General features: G+C 46.1%; 1 protein-coding gene across 4 annotated transcripts in view; it reads left to right on the top strand.

The window, feature by feature from the left end:
* LOC129815168 (rho guanine nucleotide exchange factor 10-like protein) overlaps nucleotides 1-25,530 on the top strand; it is a 193,328-nt gene that overhangs the window by 59,490 nt on the left and 108,308 nt on the right. For all 4 annotated transcript variants that reach the window (XM_055868654.1, XM_055868653.1, XM_055868655.1 and 1 more), the window contains 2 exons: nucleotides 6,720-6,847; nucleotides 11,988-12,088. In XM_055868654.1, coding sequence (XP_055724629.1) covers nucleotides 6,720-6,847; nucleotides 11,988-12,088 — 229 coding nt within the window. The remainder of the gene's footprint in view (nucleotides 1-6,719; nucleotides 6,848-11,987; nucleotides 12,089-25,530) is intronic.

Genomic DNA, 25,530 nt, shown 5'->3' with positions numbered 1-25,530 from the left:
ACCAGCCCACCCCACTACTTAATATATAACACCAGCCCACCCCACTACTTACTATATAACACCACCCCACTACTTACTATATAACACCAGCCCACCCCACTACTTACTATATAACACCAGCCCACCCCACTACTTACTATATAACACCAGCCCACCCCACTACTTAATATATAACACCACCCCACTACTTACTATATAACACCACCCCACTACTTACTATATAACACCAGCCCACCCCACTACTTACTATATAACACCAGCCCACCCCACTACTTACTATATAACACCAGCCCACCCCACTACTTAATATATAACACCACCCCACTACTTACTATATAACACCACCCCACTACTTACTATATAACACCAGCCCACCCCACTACTTACTATATAACACCAGCCCACCCCACTACTTACTATATAACACCAGCCCACTACTTACTATATAACACCAGCCCACTACTTACTATATAACACCACCCCACTACTTACTATATAACACCAGCCCACTACTTACTATATAACACCACCCCACTACTTACTATATAACACCAGCCCACTACTTACTATATAACACCACCCCACTACTTACTATATAACACCAGCCCACCCCACTACTTACTATATAACACCAGCCCACCCCACTACTTACTATATAACACCAGCCCACCCCACTACTAACTATATAACACCAGCCCACTACTTACTATATAACACCAGCCCACCCCACTACTTACTATATAACACCAGCCCACCCCACTACTAACTATATAACACCAGCCCACTACTTACTATATAACACCAGCCCACCCCACTACTTACTATATAACACCAGCCCACCCCACTACTTACTATATAACACCAGCCCACTACTTACTATATAACACCAGCCCACCCCACGACTGCCTCCGATTTACTCACAAAAGCCGACATCCATATTACCTTCTTTACAAATGTGAACCGCAGCCTGACCTCCAAAACAATGATCTTTACTTTAAAGAGATTTCATTTACAGCTTGACACATTTTTCATAAAGCTGGTAAGTCAAAATAACACGTAAAGTGATATCTTTCTTCCACATCCCAACTATCTACAGGACTGAACAGAATGCTTTGATTGGATATTGAAAATGCATGAACAAAGTGTTATTTTGTAAAATGCAGGGCATTGTACAACAACAAAGATGATAATTATTCAAAGATGATAGAGAGGAAGACATTTGGGGAAATCTCTTTCTGGGAACATTCACAATGAAATTCAAAATGGAGAATTTAAATGCAATTAAAATGTGATCATATAAAAGCTACACATCTTTCTGGAATCACCAATTGAAAACAGCATAAATACATGCGATATCCCCATGCCAACAGTGCCAGAAAGAGTTTTGCAACAGCTAATGGGGATCCTAATAAAATACCAAAAAATATCAAAAACAGAGGATATGTGAGAATCAGAGATGTGACAGATTTGAGGGCTATCTCCTGAAGAATGTAGTGCCTCTCTCTCCTACAGTGAGCTCTGGTGTGTTCAAATCAGGACACCTACCAGTAGCCACAATCACATTAAAGCTACTGTACATAACACAGTCACAGTATACTCCAGCAATCACCAAAGAGCCTCTCAGTGGAAAGGTGGCTTTTTGGATCTCTATTTTTTTAAGGTGGAGTAAAATGGGCTTTACTCCATATTACTGATTTTCACACTCCACCCAGTTATAATATAAATGTCCACTAAACAAATATAGGAAATACTTCTGCATGGCTCATTGACTTCATAAATTGATTTGATTCTTACAGTATGACTGGGGGGACTTAACTGTAAAAGTGGTGTAGGAGATGTAATGTGTATGACGTATTTGATGGTATAAAAGTGATTTGCTGTGGGTTGATGAATGGAAGCAGTTTTATGAGGAAGGGGTGGTGGGTTCTTTTAATAGAGAGTGTCAGCAAAAAAAGAAACGTCCTCTCACTGTCAACTGCGTTTATTTTCAGCAAACTTAACATGTATAAATATTTGTATGAACATAACAAGATTCAACAACTGAGACATAAACTGAACAAGTTCCACAAACATGTTGTAAGAGCTGTCGCTCTCCTCATCCTCAGATGAGGTGAGGAGAGAAGGATCTTCTGACCAAAATGCGGAGTCTGGGAAATATGCCATCTTTATTATAAATTACAAACGATGCAGATGGCAACACGAAAACTAAACAAAACACTTTCAAACTACAAAATAACAAAACGACATAGAACGAAAACCTGAACATAAACTTACATAACTGAAACGTAAACTCACGAACAGGCAACAGACGACATCGAAACAAAACGAACAGCCAAACAGTCCCGTTTGTGAATATACATCGAATAACGACACGAAGACATCACAAGAGACAATCACCCACAAACACACAGTGATAATGCCCTACCTAAATATGACTCTTGATTAGAGGAAAATGCAAACCACCTGCCTCTAATCAAGAGCCATACCAGGCACACCGAAACCAACATAGAAACAGATAACATAGACTGCCCACCCAAAACACATGCCCTGACCATAAACACATAAAAAACAACATAAAACAGGTCAGGACTGTTACAGTACCCCCCCCTCAAGATGCGCACGCCGGGCGCACAAGCACAAAGTCCAGGGGAGGGTCCGGGTGGGCAGTTGACCACGGTGGTGGTTCCGGCTCAGGACGCTGTCCCCATACCACCATAGTCACTCCCCTCTTCTTTCTACCCCTTCTAATGCCCACCCTAACACTACCTTCCCCTAAATAAACAGCTAGCACCAGGACAAGGGGCAGCACCGGGACAAGGGGTAGCACCGGGACAAGGGGCAGCACCAGAACAAGGGGCAGCACCAGGATAAGGACCATCACTGGGACAAGGGGCAGCACCGGGACAAGGGGCAGCACCGGGACAAGGGGCAGCACCGGGACAAGGGGCAGCACCGGGACAAGGGGCAGCACCGGGACAAGGGGCAGCACCGGGACAAGGGGCAGCACCGGGACAAGGGGCAACACCGGGACAAGGGGCAGATCCCGGCTGAAGGACTCTGGCAGGTCCTGTTTGGACGGCTCTGGCAGGTCCATGCTGGCTGACGGCTCTCTACGCTCATGGCAGGCTGACGGCTCTTGACGCTCATGGCAGGCTGACGGCTCTCGACGCTCATGGCAGGCTGACGGCTCTCGACGCTCATGGCAGGCTGACGGCTCTCGACGCTCATGGCGCTCTGACGGCTCTGGCTGCTCATGGCTCTCTGACGGCTCTGGCTGCTCATGGCTCACTGACGGCTCTGGCTGCTCATGGCTCTTTGACGGCTCTGGCTGCTCATGGCTCTTTGACGGCTCTGGCTGCTCATGGCTCTCTGACGGCTCTGGCTGCTCATGGCTCGCTGGCGGCTCTGGCAGATCCTGTCTGGTTGGCGGCTCTGGCAGATCCTGTCTGGTTGGCGGCTCTGGCAGATCCTGTCTGGTTGGCGGCTCTGGCAGATCCTGTCTGGTTGGCGGCTCTGGCAGATCCTGTCTGGTTGGCGGCTCTGGCAGATCCTGTCTGGCTGACGGCTCTAGCGGCTCCTGTCTGGCTGACGGCTCTAGCGGCTCCTGTCTGGCGGATGGCTCTGTAGGCTCATGGCAGACGGGCGGCTTTGCAGGCTCATGGCAGACGGGCGGCTTTGCAGGCTCATGGCAGACGGATGGCTCAGACGGCGCTGGGGAGACGGATGGCTCAGATGGCGCTGGAGAGACGGATGGCTCAGATGGCGCTGGGGAGACGGATGGCTCAGATGGCGCTGGGGAGACGGATGGCTCAGATGGCGCTGGGGAGACAGATAGCTCTGTAGGGAGGAGAAGGAGAGACAGCCTGGTGCGTGGTCTAGGCACCGGCTGCGCTGGAGAGGAGGAAACAGCAGGAGAGAGAACCCGGAGAGACAGCCTGGTACGGGGGGCTGCCACCGGAGGACTGGTACATGGAGGTGGCACCGGATATACCGGACCGTGAAGGAGGACACGTGCTCTTGAGCACCGAGCCTCCCCAACCCTACCAGGTTGAATGAACCCCGTAGCCCTACCAGTGCGGCGAGGTGGAATAGCCCGCACTGGGCTATGCAGGCGAACCGGGGACACCACCTGTAAGGCTGGTGCCATGTACACCGGCCCGAGGAGACGTACTGGAGACCAGCTACGTTGGGCCGGCTTCATGGCACCCGGCTCGATGCCCAACCTAGCCCTCCCAGTGCGGCAAGGTGGAATAGCCCGCACTGGGCTAAGCACGCGTACTGGGGACACCGTGCGCTTTACCGCATAACACGGTGTCTTACCAGTACGACGCCTTCTACCTCCACGGTAAGCACGGGGAGTTGGCTCGGGTATCCTACCCGGCTTTGCCACACTCCTCGTGTGCCCCCCCCCAAGAAATTTTTGGGTCTTACTCACGGGCTCCCAACCGCGTCGTCGCGCTGCCTCCTCATACCAGCGCTCCTGGGCTGTGGCTGCCCTCTTCTCCTCCTTAGGACGGCGATATTCCCCTGGTTGAGCCCAAGGTCCTCTACCGTCCAATATCTCCTCCCAAGTCCAGAAATCCTTATTGCTCCGTCGAGCATTCCCATACCGCTTGGTCTCTGTATTTTGGTGGGTGATTCTGTAAGAGCTGTCGCTCTCCTCATCCTCAGATGAGGTGAGGAGAGAAGGATCTTCTGACCAAAATGCGGAGTCTGGGAAATATGCCATCTTTATTATAAATTACAAACGATGCAGATGGCAACACGAAAACTAAACAAAACACTTTCAAACTACAAAATAACAAAACGACATAGAACGAAAACCTGAACATAAACTTACATAACTGAAACGTAAACTCACGAACAGGCAACAGACGACATCGAAACAAAACGAACAGCCAAACAGTCCCGTTTGTGAATATACATCGAATAACGACACGAAGACATCACAAGAGACAATCACCCACAAACACACAGTGATAATGCCCTACCTAAATATGACTCTTGATTAGAGGAAAATGCAAACCACCTGCCTCTAATCAAGAGCCATACCAGGCACACCGAAACCAACATAGAAACAGATAACATAGACTGCCCACCCAAAACACATGCCCTGACCATAAACACATAAAAAACAACATAAAACAGGTCAGGACTGTTACACATGTGACTAAGATAAATGGAATAATGTGTCCCTGAACCAAGGGGGGGGTCAAAATCAAAAGTAAAAGTCAGTATCTGGTGTGGCCACCAGCTGCATTAAGTACTGCAGTGCATCTCCTCCTCATGGACTGCACCAGATTTGCCAGTTTTTGCTGTGAGATGTTACCCCACTCTTCCACCAAGGCACCTGCAAGTTCACTGACATTTCTGGGGGGAATGGCCCTAGCCCACACCCTCCGATCCAACAGGTCCCAGACATGCTCAATGGGATTGAGATCCGGGCTCTTCGCTGGCCATGGCAGAACACTGACATTCCTGTCTTGTAGGAAATCACCCACTGAATGAGCAGTATGGCTGGTGGCATTGTCATGCTGGAGGGTCATGTCAGGATGAGCCTGCAGGAAGGGTGCCACATGAGGGAGGAGGTTGTCTTCCCTGTAACGCACAGTGTTGAGATTGCCTGCAATGACAACAAGCTCAGTCCGATGATGCTGTGACACACCGCCCCAGACCATGACGGACCTTCCACCTCCAAATCGATCCCGCTCCAGAGTACAGGCCTCTGTGTAATGCTCCTTCCTTCGACGATAAACGAGAATCCGACCATCACCCCTGGTGAGACAAAACCGCAACTCCTCAGTGACGAGCACTTTTTGCCAGTCCTGTCTGGTCCAGCGACGGCGGGTTTGTGCCCATAGGCGATGTTGTTGCTGGTGATGTCTGGTGAGGACCTGCCTTACAACAGGCCTACAAGCCCTCAGTCCAGCCTCTCTCAGCCTATTGCGGACAGTCTGAGCACTGATGGAGGATTGTGCGTTCCTGGTGTAACTCGGGCAGTTGTTATTGCCATTCTGTACCTGTCCCGCAGGTGTGATGTTCGGATGTACCGATCCTGTGCAGGTATTGTTACACGTGGTCTGCCACTGCGAGGACGATCAGCTGTCCGTCCTGTATCCCTGTAGCACTGTCTTAGGCGTCTCACAGTACGGACATTGCAATGTATTGCCCTGGCCAAATCTGAAGTCCTCATGCTTCCTTGCAGTATTGCAGCATACCTAAGGCACGTTAACGCAGATGAGCAGGGACCCTGGACATCTTTCTTTTGGTGTTTTTCAGAGTCAGTAGAAAGGCCTCTTTAGTGTCCTAAGTTTTCATAACTGTGACCTTAATTGCCTATCGTCTGTAAGCTGTTAGTGTCTTAACGACCGTTCCACAGATGCATGTTCATTAATTGTTTATGGTTCATTGAACAAGCATTGGAAACAGTGTTTAAACCCTTTACAATGAAGATCTGTGAAGTTATTTGGATTTTTACGAATTATCTTTGAAAGACAGTGTCCTGAAAAAGGGAAGTTTCTTTTTTTGCTGAGTTTATGTCAGTACTGTCCATAAATATAAAGGTGTGTGTAAGCATGATATATGAATGTTAGCTTGTGAATGTACACAGAAGTGCATCATGTAGGAGTGGATAGAAGAATATCGTGCACATGGGAGTATGTACTGTAGCTATATTTTCTTGTCACAGCAGAATGTTCTTGTGTGTTTGTGGATCATAGAACCTGAACACGACTGTGGCCCAGGACTGGTGTCTAGCTCTACAGAGACTCATTCGGATCAAGGAGGATCAACTTCAGAGTGCCAACAAGTGCCGCTTACGCCTGCAGGTGCCTGGGAGACCAGACAAGTGAGTATTACATCAATATTACTGGGCTTTCTGTTAAAGTCATACTGTAGTACCACCCAATGTGTAGAATTCATCCATTATCTTCACACTTGTGTGATTTTACGATTTAAAGACGACAAATTGAACTGCAAGGGCTTGTTTTACACTGCCGTCTTGACTCCACAAAATGGGTTGCTGGAGAAATTGCCTCATCCATAACTCGGAAAACATGCCATCACACTCAACACTAAAAGAGAATGGCCGGTGACAAACATTTTAATGTGTCTGGGCGCTAACGTTATGATGATGCAGGAGCCTGACGTTGCGTTCGCTTAACCTCACTGAGCACATTACCTGGCATTACGCTCAGCCAGTGTTAAAAGCCTGACTCCATCTCTGCCACAGCTGGCTGGCAAATTAGAGGTGTGCACCGCAATTGGTCATTAACTGATCGTTCACATATTCACTTCCTTGAGAACGCAAATGGAATGACAGCATTAGCCATGTTATTTTCATGGACTTCCAATCATATTACAGGTATAGCCAGTATTGTGTGTTTTTCATTTGTTCGGACAGAATAAAAAAATAAAAAAAGCTATTGTAGTTCAGCTCAAGGACACACAGAAAGTGGTCTTTGACTGACAGCTAATTTTGTCATTTTTAGATATACTAAATCTAAAGGCTCCATAATGGGAGCTTCTATAATTCTCTCACACTGTGATGAGTCTGAATGTGCTTATCGTAATGTGCTCAAGTGGCTATGGACTCAGCTGAGAGTAGAGGAGGAGGATAGAGAATGAAGACAGATTAGAGTGGGAGTCGTGCTGTGGCTGCTAGTGTGTGGAGGATGAGAGGGGGAGGAGGGGAGTATTATGAGCAGGGAGGGAAAGAGACCTTGATCCACCTCCACAACATAAACGGGGCAAGGCGGGGTGACAGCAATGAGGGCCTAAATGTACCCATCCAACCTAAAGTGACAGCTCGAGCAGCAGAGCACTGCAGATTGGTACCCCCCCCCCCCCCCCCCCCCCCCCCCTCTGTGGCGCCACACTGGGCCTGCAGGGCCAAGCTGCTTTCTCAATGTTTGGTGGAGCCAGACGTCATGCATACAAGAAAGTCCCAGCATCCCCTTTGAGGAGCACCACATCCCCTTGGTCCCATCATTAGCAGCAGCATGGACCAGGGAGGGAGAACCCCGTACCCCATCTCTGTGGGTTGTATCAGATAGTGTAACATTATCTGTTTGTAGCAGCCAACAGACCACATTCTGCCACACAGAGAAGCAGGTTTCTACAATGTAAAGTGGGGGAAATGCTTTGAGCAAGTAGAGTACTATACAGACCTGGACTCCAGTGTAGAGTGTAGTGATGGTTATAGTATATTGTGAAGAGAGGCATGCGATAAAGTAATAAAGAGAGAGAGAGCTGAGCAGGGTCTGATAGCAGACTAATTGTTGCTGGAGGCTGGGTGGTTGCTTGGCCGGCAGGGCTGGCTGTTGAGGTGGCAGGGCCAGCAGAGTGCCTTAGGGCTTGGGTTTGGTGGTAATTGGTGGGGGTTGGGGGGTGATAGTTGGCGCGGTGGGTGCCTCAGCCATTCTGACACGACCCAGGGTGCAATGGTGGCAGATTGCAGGAGAGAACAGAGGGTAGACTGGGCACACCTCTCTCTTTCTTTCTCTCTTTTTCTTTCTTTCTCTCTGTGTGTCTCTCTTGCTCACGGCATCTTGCTCTCTGTGTCTCTCTCTCTCTGTCTCCTTCTTTCTCTCTTTTCTCTATTTTCTCTATTTTGTCTCTCTTGTTTTCTCTCTATTCTCAATCATGCACACACGTTGATATACAGTCTTGCTCTGTCTCTATGAGAGTGTTGGAGGGAGAATGGGTCCACAGCAGGGTCCCCCTTTACTCAGTCGGTCCCCTCCTGTCATCCTGGGAGAGTTTCCAAGCAAGCAGCACACCACAGCCTCCATTCCCTCCATCCCTCCACGCAGAGCAGGGACAGGCTGAGCTGAGGACGTGGGGGGAATCCCGCCGTACGTGTGACAGCACACCATTAACATCTGCTTTAACTATGGCTGCTTTAATGGTGCTATAGACACACACACACACACACACACACACACACACACACACACACACACACACACACACACACACACACACACACACACACACACACACACACACACACACAGAGACACAGACAGACACACACACACACACACACACACACACACACACACACACACACACACACACACACACACACACACACACATAAGCCAAGTGTGGAAAGAAGACCTTTGACTTGCTGCATGGCACATGCATCATTCACTCCCCTCGCAATGAGCAGCTAAGTTGTGACTTTCTCCATCCAGCCAGGTCTGGTCTAGGCACACTGATGCTCCCACAGGACCTCTCAGTGTCTGTCCACTCTTTGTGCATTAATGTCACATGTGTGCCTCAGCAGTGACCAGCAGCCATACATCAGCCCGGGTCTGGGCTGTGGGCCGGGTCCTTGCTCCACTCTATTCCGCCATCATTCCCGTGCCTACTTCCCCATGCTGCCTGTGTACCAGCACACCTGCACTGCGCCTGTCAATCAGGCGGTGGGAGGACTCCAAGTCTGCTCTGATTAGCATGTTTGGAGCAGCGTGAGCGTCAAGTATTACCCTCCCTGGCAATCTGATGAAGTGACCAGTTTCATTCTCATCTTTCTCCCCCTCTCCCTCCCCTCTTGCTTCATCTCTCTCTTTCCTCAGCAAATTGCTTCTGCTCTATTTAAGCAGTGAAGGGTATGAATTACATCTCTGTGTGAAAACCCCACTTTTTCAACATGTCAAATAATTTGGAGATCTTACTCACATCTTTCTGTCCTTGTCTTTTCTCACGCTCTCACTCAGTCTGAACAGGCAGGTATGACAGAAGCAGATTTGAGAGAGCGAGAGAGAGAGAGATACGAGTCACTGGGGATGTGTACTGCTGTTGTATCTTTTATCACTCAACCTGAAGCAAGTAGTATCTGTGTCCTTGTTTATTCATGTAGAACAGAGGAAAAAATAACATTTAAGACAAGTATTGCATAGAGACTGCAAGGATGAGTGTCAGCAGGAGGAGTTGGTGAATGTAAAACTGTGTGCCATTGTTGAGAGGTAACATGGTAGCCCAATCACAGCTGATGATCTCAGAGTGCTGAGCCACTACTGGAGGCCTATGACCTTTAAAAGTTCCACACTGAGCTCCCCCTGTTCAAGGATCACATTATTCCCACATTCAGGTCCAGAACTGTCAGCTTTTACCCAGGGTGTAAGAGGCATGTCGGGGGCCAAGGGGCGAGGAGCAGGGGGGCGGAGTGGGGATTCTGGCCTGTTAATCCAGCTCCCTGGCTCCTTCTTTGTGTGTTAGTAGTTCATGCTCCCCTCTCATCCCTTTTCTTATCTGATCTGGGCGTCTCTACCTTCAGGGTCCAACGGCACATGCCGAATCATCTGACCTTTACATCACTTCCACCATCCTGATTGAAACAGGGGGAGGTGAAATGTGCTGTTTGTTACGGCTCTGTGGTTACAGGCCTCTTACTCCTTCAAATCAAATCAAAGTTTATTGATCGCAGCCAAGGTTTAGCAGATGTTATAGCGGGTGCAGAGAAATGCTTATGTTACTGACTCCTAACTATGCAGTAAAATGTAGTATACAAATTGTTATATTTTAAAAAAAATCAAGAAACGTCAGAACAAATGTAATTAACTACCCAGATAGCACTGTAACAGTAATCCAAATGCAATATATATGTACAGTATATACACCCGATGAATTTACACACGATTAACTAAGAAGCAAATGTACAGCAATAGATAGATTACAGTGAGCTATGTCAAGAATCAAGTATATAAATAAATGTGTGGTGTGTATAAACAGTGTAATTAAACCATTAGAATGAGCTTTGTTGAGAATACACCATGTTCAGTGGTTTAATGCCTCTATAAGATGGGACAACAGAGAGAGTGTGTGTGTGTGTGTGTGTGTGTGTGTGTGTGTGTGTGTGTGTGTGTGTGTGTGTGTGTGTGTGATACCTTGTGTGTGTGTAAGTAGTGTGCATCACCTGGTAGATGGCTAGTGATGGCTGTTCAACAGTCTGATAGCTTGGCAATAGAAGCTGTTTTTTAGTCTCTTGGTCTTGGCACTGATGCACCTGTACTGTCTCTGTCTGTCAGACAGTAGCCAAGTGAACAGTCCGTGGCTTGGGTGACTGAGGTCCTTCATTTCTTCAGCTGTCTGAGGTTGTAGAGGCGCTGTTCTTCACCGGGGTATCAGTTTGGTGAGACCATTTCAGGTCCTCAATGAAGGGCACGCCGAGAAACTTGAAGCTTTTGACCCTATACACTGCGGCCCAGCCGATGAGGATGGGGATATGCTCCGTCGTCTGTCTCCTGTAGTCCACAATCAGTTCCTTTGTTTTGTTGACGTTGAGGGAGAGGTCTTGACATCTCCTCCCTTTCCCTCTCCTCCTCGTCATCCTGTCCCCAGAAGTACCTCTACAGGAGAGGAGGCATTCTTATAGTACAGTAGAATATTTACAGTATGTCTTTATTAATCCAGAAGGGGGGTTTGTTTACAACATGTGTAAAATAGATAGGCCTACAGCATCGAATAGTCACATACGACTAAGCTTCCAAATAAAAAGCAGACCAGAATTTCATAATCACATAATCCAACCATATCACAATCCCATGTCATATCCAAACATACATCCATAAAACAGACCGGTCTGCAGCGGTGTCCTGGTTTTGGGAAGCTAAGGACCATAGACCTATATCTTGTATGACACTGCGCAGACCTAAAGAGAATTTTTGAATTTCAGTTTGAAAGTCTGAAATAGCACCTGGAAGTTTTTCCTTGCTCTGTGTGGACTGTCACTGAGAAGGAACAGGCCTTTTGCAGAGCATTTGTATGTGGTATTTGTCTTTATGCATTGATTTGCTCTATGGAGCACTATACCATTATTCCTACACTTATGGCTCTTTTCCGGTGCAGTGAATGACCCTTAAACACAGATGGGCTTTTAGCTGCTGCTTTCTGTAGACAGTAGAACAATGGTCTTGATTAGGTCCCCACAGAGCATGAGTCAGTTGTTTTAACTTGTGTGTGTGTGCATTCCCCTCCAGGTCGGGACGTCCCGTCAGCTTCATGGTGGTTTTCAACACCCCCAGCCCCCTCAGCAAGATCTCCTGGGTCAACCGGCTGCACCTGGCCAAGATTGCGCAGCGTGAGTACTACATTGCATGACCCTTCCTTACCCTTACTGAAACAAAACACCTGTTACATAATACAAGCTGCAAAATACACACAGTGAATTGATTTCTATGGTGTTGTTTAGGCTTTATAGAGTAGTAGTTACAACATTTCACTTACAAGTCCTTGAAAAAGAGTAGTAATATATAGGATAAGGTGGTTAAGGCAGCTGTGCTCCTGCTAAGGCACTTTCTGGTTTGTTTTACAGCCATTGGCTCAGTGAAAGTCTGGTGTTATGTGTTATTGAATCACATTAACCAAAGACGTCCCTCAGGGATAATGTGTTCTGTATAATGTGTGCTTGGCCTCAGAGGCTAGGCCATATTGAGCTGAGCATGAAGGAACACACACAGTCTGAGGAGACTGCATCAGCACTGGTCCCTTTCCAGCAGGGAGCAGCACTGTGATTTTCTTTCCTACTGCCTCCCCCTCCAGTTTCCCCCCCTTCCCCACTCCCCACTACCTATAGCCTGGCTCAATAACCGGAGTGAATCCACCCAGTGATGCTGGAGGCCATCCATTGGGAGGTTCATCAAAGCGTGCTCTGAGCAACTGACACGGGGCTAGCCAGCCAGTGCTACTACTGTACATAATATTAATCTGATTTGCCATGGTAAAACTAGCTTCCCCATCAGTCCCCCCATCACTTCCCCCTGACTCACCCAAACACACATGCACACATACATACACTACTCATGGTTTTGTGTCTATGGTATTGCTCTCTAAGCGTCCTGATAGCGTGTTACTTGGGCCGGCTCTGTATTTGGGCTGCTTAAATCCCAGAGGCCGCTGGCTTCACAGTAAGCTCCTGTACACAAATCTGTAAAGGTTTCAAAGGAAGTTACTGGAACCAGATTAAACACCACAACATGAAATGCATTTTACAGATGAGCAGCCAGAGATGCAATTGAACATCATCCTGTTGTGGTGGTGAGGAATACCCAGCCCCAGGGACAACTTGCAAAGGGATCGATAGGGCCAAGACTAAGTTATGTGTTATAGGCTAAAGTAGTCATGTCTGTTTGGCTATCTATCCACAGTGTTAGTTTCTGTAGACATCTGCATATCTCTCTGTCCTCAGAAATGCCAGTGAAAAGACCACTAGAGTGGATCTCTGCATGGTGCTGCAGCTCTGTGTCTCACAGTGGGGCGTGGGGTAGTGTGCTGAATACGTCAGTGCTGGAGTACGTCTGTAGGCTCTCCAGCAGAGCCCGTGGGGTGTTGTCTGACTGTCAGAAAGGCATCAAAAACATCAGACAGGGAGGATACTTTCAGTTGAGTATACCACAGCACAGCAGCATCCACAACGCAGTGGTGCTGATTAGGACAGGTGATCTATTGAAATTACTTAGCTCATAGATAGCTTCTACAGTAGCAATCATAGCTTATACAGATAACTTCAAAAGTATTGGGACAGTGAGACATGAAATGATACAATGACTATGAGGGTAAAGTGCTGTCAGCTTTAATATGAGGGTACTTTCATCCATATTGGGCGAACGTCTAGAAATGACAGAATTTTTTGTACATACTCCTACCATTTTAGGGAACCAAAAGTATTGGGACAAATTCACTTATGTGTATTAAAGTAGTAAAAGGTGAAGTACTTGGTCTCATATTACTAGCACACAATGACTACATTAAGCTTGTCACTCTACAAACTTGTTGGATGCATTTGCTGTTTGTTTTGGTTGTGTTTCAGATTACTTTGTACCCAATAGAAATACTGTAAATTGTGGTTACAAATGGATAGTGTCCTTTTGGAGTCTCTTTTTATTGTAAATAAGAATAGAATATGTTTCTAAACACTGCTACATTAACATGAACGAAATGCAAAGCCAAATTACTCTCAAAATACATTTTAGAACCATTCTGAAAGCTTTAGTCTATGTAGTATATTCTCAACCCCATTACCGTACAAACAATATGGTTTTGTTAGACAAGCTAGGACAACAGTGTGGAAATGTGGCTTGTTTGGTATTTTGGTTTGAATTGTTACCTCCCCTTACCCAACTTTTGCCAAGGGTTTGTATTATCCGGTTATTACTTGGAAAGCAAATGTTTTTGCAGAATAGATTGGTTGCACAACAACAAACCACCCCAATGCCAATCTCACGATGCTTCTCAAGCTCAAGTTATTGGAAATCTTTTAATGGTGATGAGCAAATAACGAAGTGGTTGTTGCTGTTTAAGTGGAAAGATCACCAAAACACAGATAGCAGCTAGCTACTCAGTGAGAGGGACAAACATTTCCAAAAGCCTATTAAAAGTTCAATATTAGGAATGTTTTTAATATAAAACATTATGACCTGCCATAAAACATTCTCTCCATCACTTTACCTGCCTGTATGCACTTTATATCCACTTATTTTTCTGGCTTCCTTATTCCTTATACTCAGTATTGCAGTAGTTACATATAGAATAGGTTTATTACTGTAGGACTATATATTTAGACCTAACATACACTACAAGTCCAAAAGTATGTGGACACCTCTTCAAATGAGTGAATTTGGCTATTTAAGCCTCACCTGTTGCTGACAGGTGTATAACATCGAGCACACAGGGGTGGCAGGTAGCCTAATGGTTAGAGCGTTAGGCCAGGTTGCTAGATCGAATCCCCAAGCTGACAAGGTAAAACTCTGTCATTCTGCCACTGAGCAAGGCAGTTAATCCACTGTTCCTAGGCCGTCATTGTAAATAAGTATTTGTTCTTAACTGACTTGCCTAGTTAAGCGAAAGTAAAAAAAAAAAACACAGCTATGCAATCTCCATAGACAAAAATTGGCTGTAGAATGACACGTACTGAAGAGCTCAGTGACTTTCAACGTGACACCGTCATAGGATGCCACCTTTCCAAAAAGTCAGTTTGTCAAATTTCTGCCCTGCTAGATCTGCCCTGTTCAACTGTAAGTACTGTTATTGTGAAGTGGAATCGTCTAGGAACACAACGGCTCAGCTTGAAGTGTTAGGCCACATAAGCTCACAGAATTGGACCGGTGAGTGCTGAAGCTCGTAGCGTGTAAAAATCGCCTGTCCTCGATTGCAACACCTACTACCAACTTCTTAACAGCCTCTGGAAACAAAATCAGCACGAGAACTGTTCATCGGGAGCTTCATGAAATCGGTTTCCATGGCGTGCAGCTGCACACCATGCGCAATGCCAAACGTTGGGTGGAGTGGTGTAAAGCTCGGAGCCATTGGACTCTGGAGCACTGGAAACGCGTTCTCTAGAGTGATGAATCACGCTTCACCATCTGGCTGTCTGATGGACAAATCTAGGTTTGGCGGATTCCAGGAGAACGCTACCTGCCCCAATTCATAGCACCAACTGTACAATTTGGTGGAGGAGGAATAATGGTCTGGGGCTATTTTTCATGGTTCGGGCTAGGCCCCTTAGTTCCAGTGAACGGAAATCTTAAAGCTACAGCATACAATAACATTCTAAGCGATGCTGTGCTTCCAACTTTGTGGCAACAGTTTGGGGAAGGCCCTTTTCTCTTTCAGCATGACAATGCCCCCGTGCACAAACTGCGAGCCAGACCTAATCACCCAACATCAGTGCGCGACCTCACTAATGCTTTTGTGGTTGAATGGAAGCAAGTCCCCGCAGCAAGGTTCCAACATCTAGTGGAAAGCCTTCCCAGAAGAGTGGAGGCTGTTATAGCAGCAATGGGGGGACCAACTTCATATCGATGCCCATGATTTTGGAATGAGATGTTAGACGAGCATGCATCCACATACCTTTGGCCATGTTGTGTTCTTACACTTTATACAAAATATGACAATGTCAAAGTGAAAAGAAAATCCTACAAATCTTTACAAATGACTAAAAATGATATAACTAAAATATAGTCATTGCACAAGTATTCACCCCCTTTGTTTAGGCAAGCCTAAATTAGTCCATGAGTAAAATATGGCTAAACAAATTACAAAGTAAGTAACATGGACTTAATAGGGGTTGACATGATTGCCCTGTTACACACAACATCTGTAAGGTCACACAGTCAAGTATTGAATTTCGAGCACATATTCAACTACGAAGACCAGGGAGCTCGTCCAGAGCCTCATAAAGAAGGGCAGTGATTGGTAGATGGGTAACAATAACACATCAGACATTTAGTATTTATTTAAGCATGCCAATTTAATAATTGTTTTATGGATTATGTATTGAACCACCCAGACACATCAAAAACACAGTTGTCATTTCTATACTGAGATGCAGGACAGGAAGGAAACTGCTCAGGGATTTCACCATGAGGTGATTTTAAAACAGCTAGTTCAACGGGAGAAAACTGAGAATGAATCAACAACATTGTAGTGACTCCACAGTAATGACTTAATTGACAGAGTGAAAAGAATAGGATAGGAATTTACAGAATAAAAATCATCCAAAACATGCATCCTGTATGCAACAAGGCACTAAAGTAATACTGGAAAAAAAGTAATGGCGAAGGAATACACCTTTTGGCCTAAATGCTACATCTTATGTTTGGAGAAAATCCATCACATCGCTGAGTAACTGCCACCTTAAATTCAAGCATGGTGTGGTGGCGGGATCATGGTATGGGTATGCTTGACATCGACAAAGACTGACAAAGACCGATTAAAATAAACGGGATGGAGCTAAGCACATGCAAAATCCTAGAGGAAAACCTGCTTCAATTTTCTTTACACCAGACCTATAACACAAAACCAAATCTACACTGCAGTTGCTTACCAAGAAGACAGTGAATATTCCTGAGTGACAAAGATTTGACTTAAATCTGCTTGAAAATATATGGTAAGACTTGGAAATTGCTGTCTAGCCATCATCCCCAACACCTTGACAGAGCTTGAGGAATTTAGAAAAGAATAATGGGTAAATATTGCATAATTCAGGTGTGCAAAGCTCTTAGAGACTTACCCAAGAAGACACAGCTGTAATCGCTGCAAAAGCTCTTTCTAACATGTATTGGCTCAAGGGGCGAATACTTATCAAATCAAGGTACTTTTTATTAGTGTCAATACAATTTAGGATAACAAAAATTCACTTTGACATTACAAAATATTTTGGGTAGATCGTTGACAAACAAAAAGACAATTCATTCTATTTTAATCCCATTTTGTAACAACATATAATGTGAAGAAATCCAAGGGACTACTTATGATAGGCAATGTAGGTGAAAATCCATTGAGACATTGTTGAGGCTACAGTGTGAACAAAATGGATTTGCATCAACCCGGCCAGGATGTCAATTACATGCTAATTGCATTACACCCCACTTTGCTTTCCCATTTAACCAAATGTAATTACAATAAGGGAGGTGTTGATGTAATTTCACGGATGGCCTGCCGTCACTAGGTTCTCCTGTCATTTCATGGTCATTTCTATTTCAATCAGCAGTTGAACTCTACTCAGCTGTATCCTGTATGGACAGAGAGGGGTGCCTTGCTCCAAAATGTCTCCAAATGGCTGATGCCCCAAATAGCAAACACTCAAATGTGTGATTTAGTGAGCTTTAAACATCACAAAGCTCATTTTGAAGCCAGACTCAGCCTTGTAGCTACCAGTGTTTATGTTATAACCCCCCATTTCTATAACACATTTATATCCCTCAGGTATGCTTTCATGTACACTCCTTACTGTACCGCACAGAATACGCTTAGTGCCAATTTGCCAAATGCTATCCCCAAAGTGTACTTTCAAAACACATCAATCACATCTCATTGCTTACACTTAAGCTACAGGAACATAATTGTATGCCTGAGGTACAACATGAAGCACATTAATAGCATGATTTGTCTTGTAGCGTAGCTATTTGTCTTGGGCACATACATTATATATACAGTAGGAATGTCTGCCAGATATGAAAAGTTTGTTGATGTAGAGGTTTTTACTTTGGATGCGTCCAGCAGTTAGGCCTTGCATCACAGACACAATATAGAACAGATGCCGCCAGTAAAAAAAACTTTGAGAGCATGGGCTGATAAGGTTCTATCTGCAAAAATATGATTCTGAGATATTCGCTTTAAAGTTCCAAACCCTTATTGGTTTGAATGGTGACACCAATTTTTGTCTAGTAATCTTTTGTACTTAATATCATGAATTGGGGTATTTAGAATACATACATAGGCAGAGAACATTGAACAGAACAAGGCAATGTCAATAATGACATTTTGCCAATTATAACCTTATAGTCCCAAGCTCTCGAATTGTGTCACCTTGGGACCACATGTCCACAATTGCCCAACAGTGGTGCTGCAGCACACTCAGAACTCAGGAAAGCTACGTGTTACGCAGCATCTCCTATGCCACTTCAATTGGGACTACTGTTTCTAAGAGGGTCCTACAATAACATCGCCAGACACATAGCCTAATAATTAGTAGGTTGATTTTGTGCAGAATAATTCATTACTATTTCAATATATGGACTTCCAGCCTTTCCAGGCAAGGTTAGGACTGCTGATTTGACGGCCCACACAAGCAGAGCAGACAAGTGAGAGGAGTTGAGGCGCCAGAGACAGAGAGACGGAGGAGTGGATAGAGGCAAGAAGAGAGAGGTTGAAAGGGATGGGAGGGTGGAAAGGATGATTGAGACAAGCAATCAGTCCCACCACAGGGAGCAGAGGGCAGGCAGGGGGCTGTGGCCTGCGGTTACCTTGCTTTCTCTAAGTGTGTCAGACTCTCCTCTTCCGCAGCAGCCGATTGATAGACAATGCCTGAGGAGTGGAGTGTGGCTTGACCGTCCTGGCACACACTCTAAGATGCCCTCTGAAAGAGATTCTCCAGTAGTTATGTATACTTTTTAGCCAGTAGTTCTGAAAGTAGTGCTCACAACCCAAAAGTGTTCCCCAAAATGGTGTACAACTGTATGTCACATATGTGCAGATATGTGCACCACGTCATTGCTCTCTCTCTCTCACTCTGCTGTGTGTGCATCTCACTAGCTATCACTCAAATAGCGAAGAGCTGAACCTTATTGGATCGAACTCGAATTGCTAGGCTGGCCCAGGTGGGGGAAAATGGCGATGCACAGCTTCCAGTAAACAGTCGCTTTCAAACTAGGGATTTCGTGGCTAATTGAGATTTTAAAAAATTCTGCTCATAGATGATGTCTGTATGAACGAAACATTGACACATCCAGCCCAAAGTGTGAGGTTTAAAAACACTTACTAGTCACCAACGTTCCAGAGCATCTTTAATCCACTGCTAATGTCACGACTTCCACCAAAGTTGTTCCCTCTCCTTGTTCGGGCGGCGTTCGGTGGTCGACGTCACCGGCTTTCTAGCTGCCACCGAACCATGTTTAATTTTTCCTTTTGTTTCGTCTGTTTACACACCTGGTTCCCATCGCATAATTATGTTCCTTATTTAACCCTCTGGTTTCCCTTTCTGTTTTGTGCGTGATTGTCTTTCGTGTGTTGGAGTTCTATGTCCTGTTATGTCCTTGTTTTAATACGTGATTTTTTGTTACGTTCTTGTATTGAGTAAATACAGTGTTTTTTTTACTCTTACCTGTGTCCTGCGCCTGACTCCTTCGCTATCTTCTAGATAGACTCTGACAGCTAACAAGTACTATGATGAAGCACCGGGGAGCAGAACACAGGAGATGGGCCATGTGCTTCCTGTACCATGCTGTAGGTTCAAGTAGAAGAGATGTCCTTCAGATCCATGCTGTCAGTTCAAGTACTGTACAATTTAATGGAAAACTGTAATTTATACTGTAACATCAACAGTAAAATACCCAAATGTTTTACTGCGGCATACTATAAATGATGGTGCATTGTGTGAACATTTTGTGGGTGGGAAATAATTACTGTATTTCGAATGGTACTGTATTTCCACCCCACAGAATACAGTACCGGACCATATCTTTGGAACGCCAAAAACCTTTTGACCACTAGTGCATTGGTTCCCAACCTTTTTTGAACCATGGCACCCCTTGATGGGATATATAATTCTGCAGCACATCTACAATTTCCCTATTATTGGTAATGACCTCCATCTCATCTGATACATACTGCAAATCATCTATTTTCTGTGACAATTTTTTATAGATAAAATATGGTTAATTTTTTAATAATTTTCATAGTTTTCACAGTTCCTTACTCATGATGGTGTATTTGTGTGTACCCCTTTTAGAGAGTCCTGTGAATCTGAATGTCACGATCGTGTGGTGGATTGACGGACCAAAATGCAGCTCTTGGAAAATAAGCCATCTTCTTTATTAAACAAAACACGAAGATGAACACGACACAAAAACTCTATACAAAATAACAAAACGACCGTGAAGCTACAAACGTTGTGCATAGACAATTACCCACAATTAATGAGAGCCTATGGCTACCCTAAATAAGGCTCCCAATCAGAGACAACCGACATCAGCTGTCTCTAATTGGGAACTCATTCAGGTAACCATAGACTCTTCTAGATCACTCACCAACATAGACAACGCTAGACATCTACACTAAACACAAAACCATATTTTACACCCCATAACCCCTTTACCAAATAAACATCAAAAACCAACAAAACATAAACATTACCCATGTCACACCCTGACCTAACTAAAATAATCAAGAAAACAAAGAATAATAAGGCCAGGGCGTGACATAACCCCCCCCTTGAGGCGCGAACTCCGGGCGCACCATACACAGTCTAGGGGAGGGTCTGGGTGTGCTCCCCTCCACGGTGGCGGCTCCGGCTCTGGTCGTAGTCCCCACGTCACCACAGTACCTAACCACCTCCTAGGCCTCCTCCAAACGACCCCCCTCCACATTAACCCCATTGCATTCAGGGGCAGTTCCAGACTAAGGGGCAGTACCAGGGTAAGAGGCAGTACCAGGGTCAGGGGCAGTACCAGGATCAGGGGCAGTACCAGGGTCAGGGACAGCACCAGGGTAAGGGGCAGCACCAGGGTAAGGGGCAGCACCAGGGGAAGGGGCAGCTCCAGGGGAAGGGGCAGCTCCGGACTGAGGAATGGCAGCTCCGGACTGAGGGACTGCAGCTCCGGACTGAGGGACTGCAGCTCCGGACTGAGGGACAGCCCATGGCTGGCTAACTGATCTGGCTGCTCATGGCTGGCTAACTGATCTGGCTGCTCATGGCTGGCTGACGGATCTGGCTGCTCATGGCTGGCTGACGGATCTGGCTGCTCATGGCTGGCTGACGGATCTGGCTGCTCATGGCTGGCTGACGGATCTGGCTGCTCATGGCTGGCTGACGGATCTGGCTGCTCATGGCTAGCTGACGGATCTGGCTGCTCATGGCTAGCTGACGGATCTGGCTGCTCATGGCTAGCTGACGGATCTGGCTGCTCATGGCTAGCTGACGGATCTGGCTGCTCATGGCTAGCTGACGGATCTGGCTGCTCATGGCTAGCTGACGGATCTGGCTGCTCATGGCTAGCTGACGGATCTGGCTGCTCATGGCTAGCTGACGGATCTGGCTGCTCATGGCTAGCTGACGGATCTGGCTGCTCATGGCTAGCTGACGGATCTGGCTGCTCATGGCTAGCTGACGGATCTGGCTGCTCATGGCTGGCTGACGGATCTGGCTGCTCATGGCTGGCTGACGGATCTGGCTGCTCATGGCTGGCTGACGGATCTGGCTGCTCATGGCTGGCTGACTGATCTGGCTGCTCCTGTCTGGTTGGCGGCTCTGGCAGATCCTGTCTGGTTGGCGGCTCTGGCAGATCCTGTCTGGTTGGCGGCTCTGGCAGATCCTGTCTGGTTGGCGGCTCTGGCAGATCCTGTCTGGTTGGCGGCTCTGGCAGATCCTGTCTGGTTGGCGGCTCTGGCAGATCCTGTCTGGTTGGCGGCTCTGGCAGATCCTGTCTGGTTGGCGGCTCTGGCAGATCCTGTCTGGTTGGCGGCTCTGGCAGATCCTGTCTGACGGACGGCTCTAGCGGCTCCTGTCTGGCTGGCGGCTCTAGCGGCTCCTGTCTGGCGGACGGCTCAGTGGGCTCATGGCAGACGGGCGGCTTTGCAGGCTCATGGCAGACGGGCGGCTTTGCAGGCTCATTGCAGACGGATGGCTCAGATGGCGCTGGGGAGACGGATGGCTCAGATGGCGCTGGGGAGACGGATGGCTCAGATGGCGCTGGGGAGACGAGCAGTTCAGTCAATGCTGTGCAGACGGCAGATTCCTGCCGGCTGAGGCGCACTGTAGGCCTGGTGCGTGGTGCCGGGACTGGTGGCACCGGGCTGGGGACACGCATCTCAGGGCTAGTGCGGGGAGCAGCAACAGGACGCACAGGACTCTGGGGACACACAGGAGGCTTGGTGCGTGGTTTAGACACTGGTGGTAAAGGGCTGGAGACACGCACCATATAGCTAGTGCGTGGAGGAGGCACTGGTGGTACTGGGTTGGGGCGGGGAGGTGGCGCCGGAAATACCGGACCGTGCAGGCGTACTGCCTCCCTTGAACGCCGAGCCTGCCCAACCTTACCTGGTTCTATGCTCCCCGTCGCCTGACCAGTGCGGGGAGGTGGAATAACCCGCACCGGCCTATGTAGGCGAACCGGGGACACCATGCGTAAGGCTGGTGCCATGTACGCCGGCCCGAGGAGACGCACTGGTGACCAGATGCGTTGGGCCGGCTTCATGACATATGGCTCAACGCTCAGTCTAGCCCGGCCGATACGTGGAGCTGCAATGTACCGAACCGGGCTATGCACGCGTACAGGAGACACCGTGCGCTCTACTGCGTAACACGGTGTCTGCCCGTACTCTCGCTCTCCACGGTAAGTACAGGGAGTAGGCGCAGGTTTCCTACCTGACTTCGCCACACTCCCTTTAAGGCCCCCCCCAAGAAATTTTTGGGTTGTACTCACGGGTCTCCAGCCTTGTCTCCGTGCTGCCTCCTCATATCGCCTCCTCTCGGCTTTCGCTGCCTCCAGCTCTTCACGAGGGAGGCGATATTCTCCAGGTTGTGCCCATGGATCTTCTTCCAATTCCTCCTCCCAACTCCAGAGATCCTGTGTAGGTATGTCCTGTTGCCGCCTTCCATGCCGCTTGGTCCTATGGTGGGTAATTCTGTCACGATCGTGTGGTGGATTGACGGACCAAAATGCAGCTCTTGGAAAATAAGCCATCTTCTTTATTAAACAAAACACGAAGATGAACACGACACAAAAACTCTATACAAAATAACAAAACGACCGTGAAGCTACAAACGTTGTGCATAGACAGACAGGCTACAAACGTTCTGACATAGACAATTACCCACAATTAATGAGAGCCTATGGCTACCCTAAATAAGGCTCCCAATCAGAGACAACCGACATCAGCTGTCTCTAATTGGGAACTCATTCAGGTAACCATAGACTCTTCTAGATCACTCACCAACATAGACAACGCTAGACATCTACACTAAACACAAAACCATATTTTACACCCCATAACCCCTTTACCAAATAAACATCAAAAACCAACAAAACATAAACATTACCCATGTCACACCCTGACCTAACTAAAATAATCAAGAAAACAAAGAATAATAAGGCCAGGGCGTGACACTGAAACAGAAAGAAAAACATGTAGCTCTGGTAAAATAGGAAAAAGGACCACTTTTGGGTTTAAAAAGTTAAATGTATTAATTGTATTAACATTTTTTATTCTGATTTTTCAGGGGGGTGCTGCAGCTTTGGCAGAGGCTGTGGTGTAGCTAAGCCAAGAGTCATATATTAAAAATTCAACCTCTCTGGCTAAGCCTAATCAGACTTATCTATGATAATGGTTTTCATAGAAGAAGTAAAATTATTCAAATTACTTTGCTTGTGATGAGCGCCCCTCAAATCATACAAATGTAACAACAGCCTGAGCACACTGGACTTGAAACAACAACAACAATTTACCATGTGCCGTTTAATGTATTATCTGACAGGCACTAGCGCTCCCAAGTAAGCACACCGGTGGGAACCACTGCAATAGTGGGTGCATGATATTGTTGTTTCTAGTCATTAACATATTTTGAGGCATGCTTTGTAAGAGGTTATATTGTTTTACCTGTTAGTGAGAATGTTGTACCAATTTAACTCATATTTGGTTATAGTGCTCCATCAATTTAAAATGTATAGGGACAGATTGTAGTAGCAGCAAGTCTCAAACCTTAAATGGTTGAGTATTTTGCCATGTCCTTATGATCTCTTTTGCCCTGTAGTGTCCCCTTTACAGTGTAGTATTGTGCCTCTGTGGTGTCATTGAATGTATCTCCTTCAGGGCTCACTTTACATATTATGGTTGTTATGGCAACTGCACGTTTATTTGCCTTGCTCAAGCAACATCAATTTCTATATGTTTTTTGTTGTAATTATTCAGTATTGGATAAGAAAGATGGAAAGATACCTAGTGATGATGAGTCAAATACAAACAATAAAGCCGTTGCCACATGCTCCACTGTATGCTGCTAAGCTTTAGAATTTCAACACCCCGAAATGAATCTGTCAGACCGCAAAGATTATCTCAACATCTCACTGTGCTCAAACAGTGGGGAATGTTTATGATGAGTAATACATTATCAGGGATTTAATTAACAAATCCCACTCTTGCATTGATCTCTAGGAAATATCAATTGCGCTGGTATATTTAATTAGTCTATAACTTTGTATCATAGGGTTGATAGACTGCTGCACTCTGCAAATTAAATCATCATCGGCAAAAGACTTGAAACACAAGCCTGATTTGAATAGAACATCACAACCGGAGAAATTAAACCTCTATGTGGAATGGCTTGAATGCACCTTTCCATGTTGAGATCAATCACCATTTCAACTCCTGTCTGTTGAATTGGACATGTCAATTTGTCACAGGATGCTATTCAATTCTTGAATGGATTAGAACTTGGATGGAATTGACCCCGACTCCCACCACATTAATAGGCTTCGAAATAGAACAGATCACACTGAGTATGAATGGTTGACGGTCAAAATACAGCATTTAAACTTGGACAACAGCTAGAGAGCTCTCATTCATTAAACCAAAGGTGGTAGAGTGTGTTTTGATTAAAAAAACTAAGTGGGAGCAGATCGTCCATGGCCTAGTCCCATTGGTGAAGCTTTAAAGACAGTTATCCAACATTCATTGTGCTACACTTGATCAAGTCAAGGGAACAAGGCCTGACATTTTGATGACTGCAATTGAGCGTTCTCTTGCCAATGGTTTAGCTATTCAAAATCACAAGGACTCCTAAATGACCAAGAAAAGGTTATTTTGGGGCAGCTTTTTGATAGTTCACTGCAACGGCTTATTTGACTTCTATGGAATGGTCATTTTGTGTCTGTTCGGTTTTCAATGGCAAGACCTACATGAAGGACAAATTAATTGTTGGCTACGGTCATACTACAGTCTGTGTATTTGGATTTGACCGGTGTAGGCCGTCATTGTAAATAAGAATTTGTTATTTTAATTAACTGTTTAACCTAGTTAAATAAAGGT

The sequence above is a fragment of the Salvelinus fontinalis genome, chromosome 18 (genome assembly GCF_029448725.1).
Source record: "Salvelinus fontinalis isolate EN_2023a chromosome 18, ASM2944872v1, whole genome shotgun sequence".
NCBI classification, from domain to species: Eukaryota; Metazoa; Chordata; class Actinopteri; order Salmoniformes; family Salmonidae; genus Salvelinus; species Salvelinus fontinalis.
This window is presented reverse-complemented; position numbering and strand designations above follow the sequence as displayed.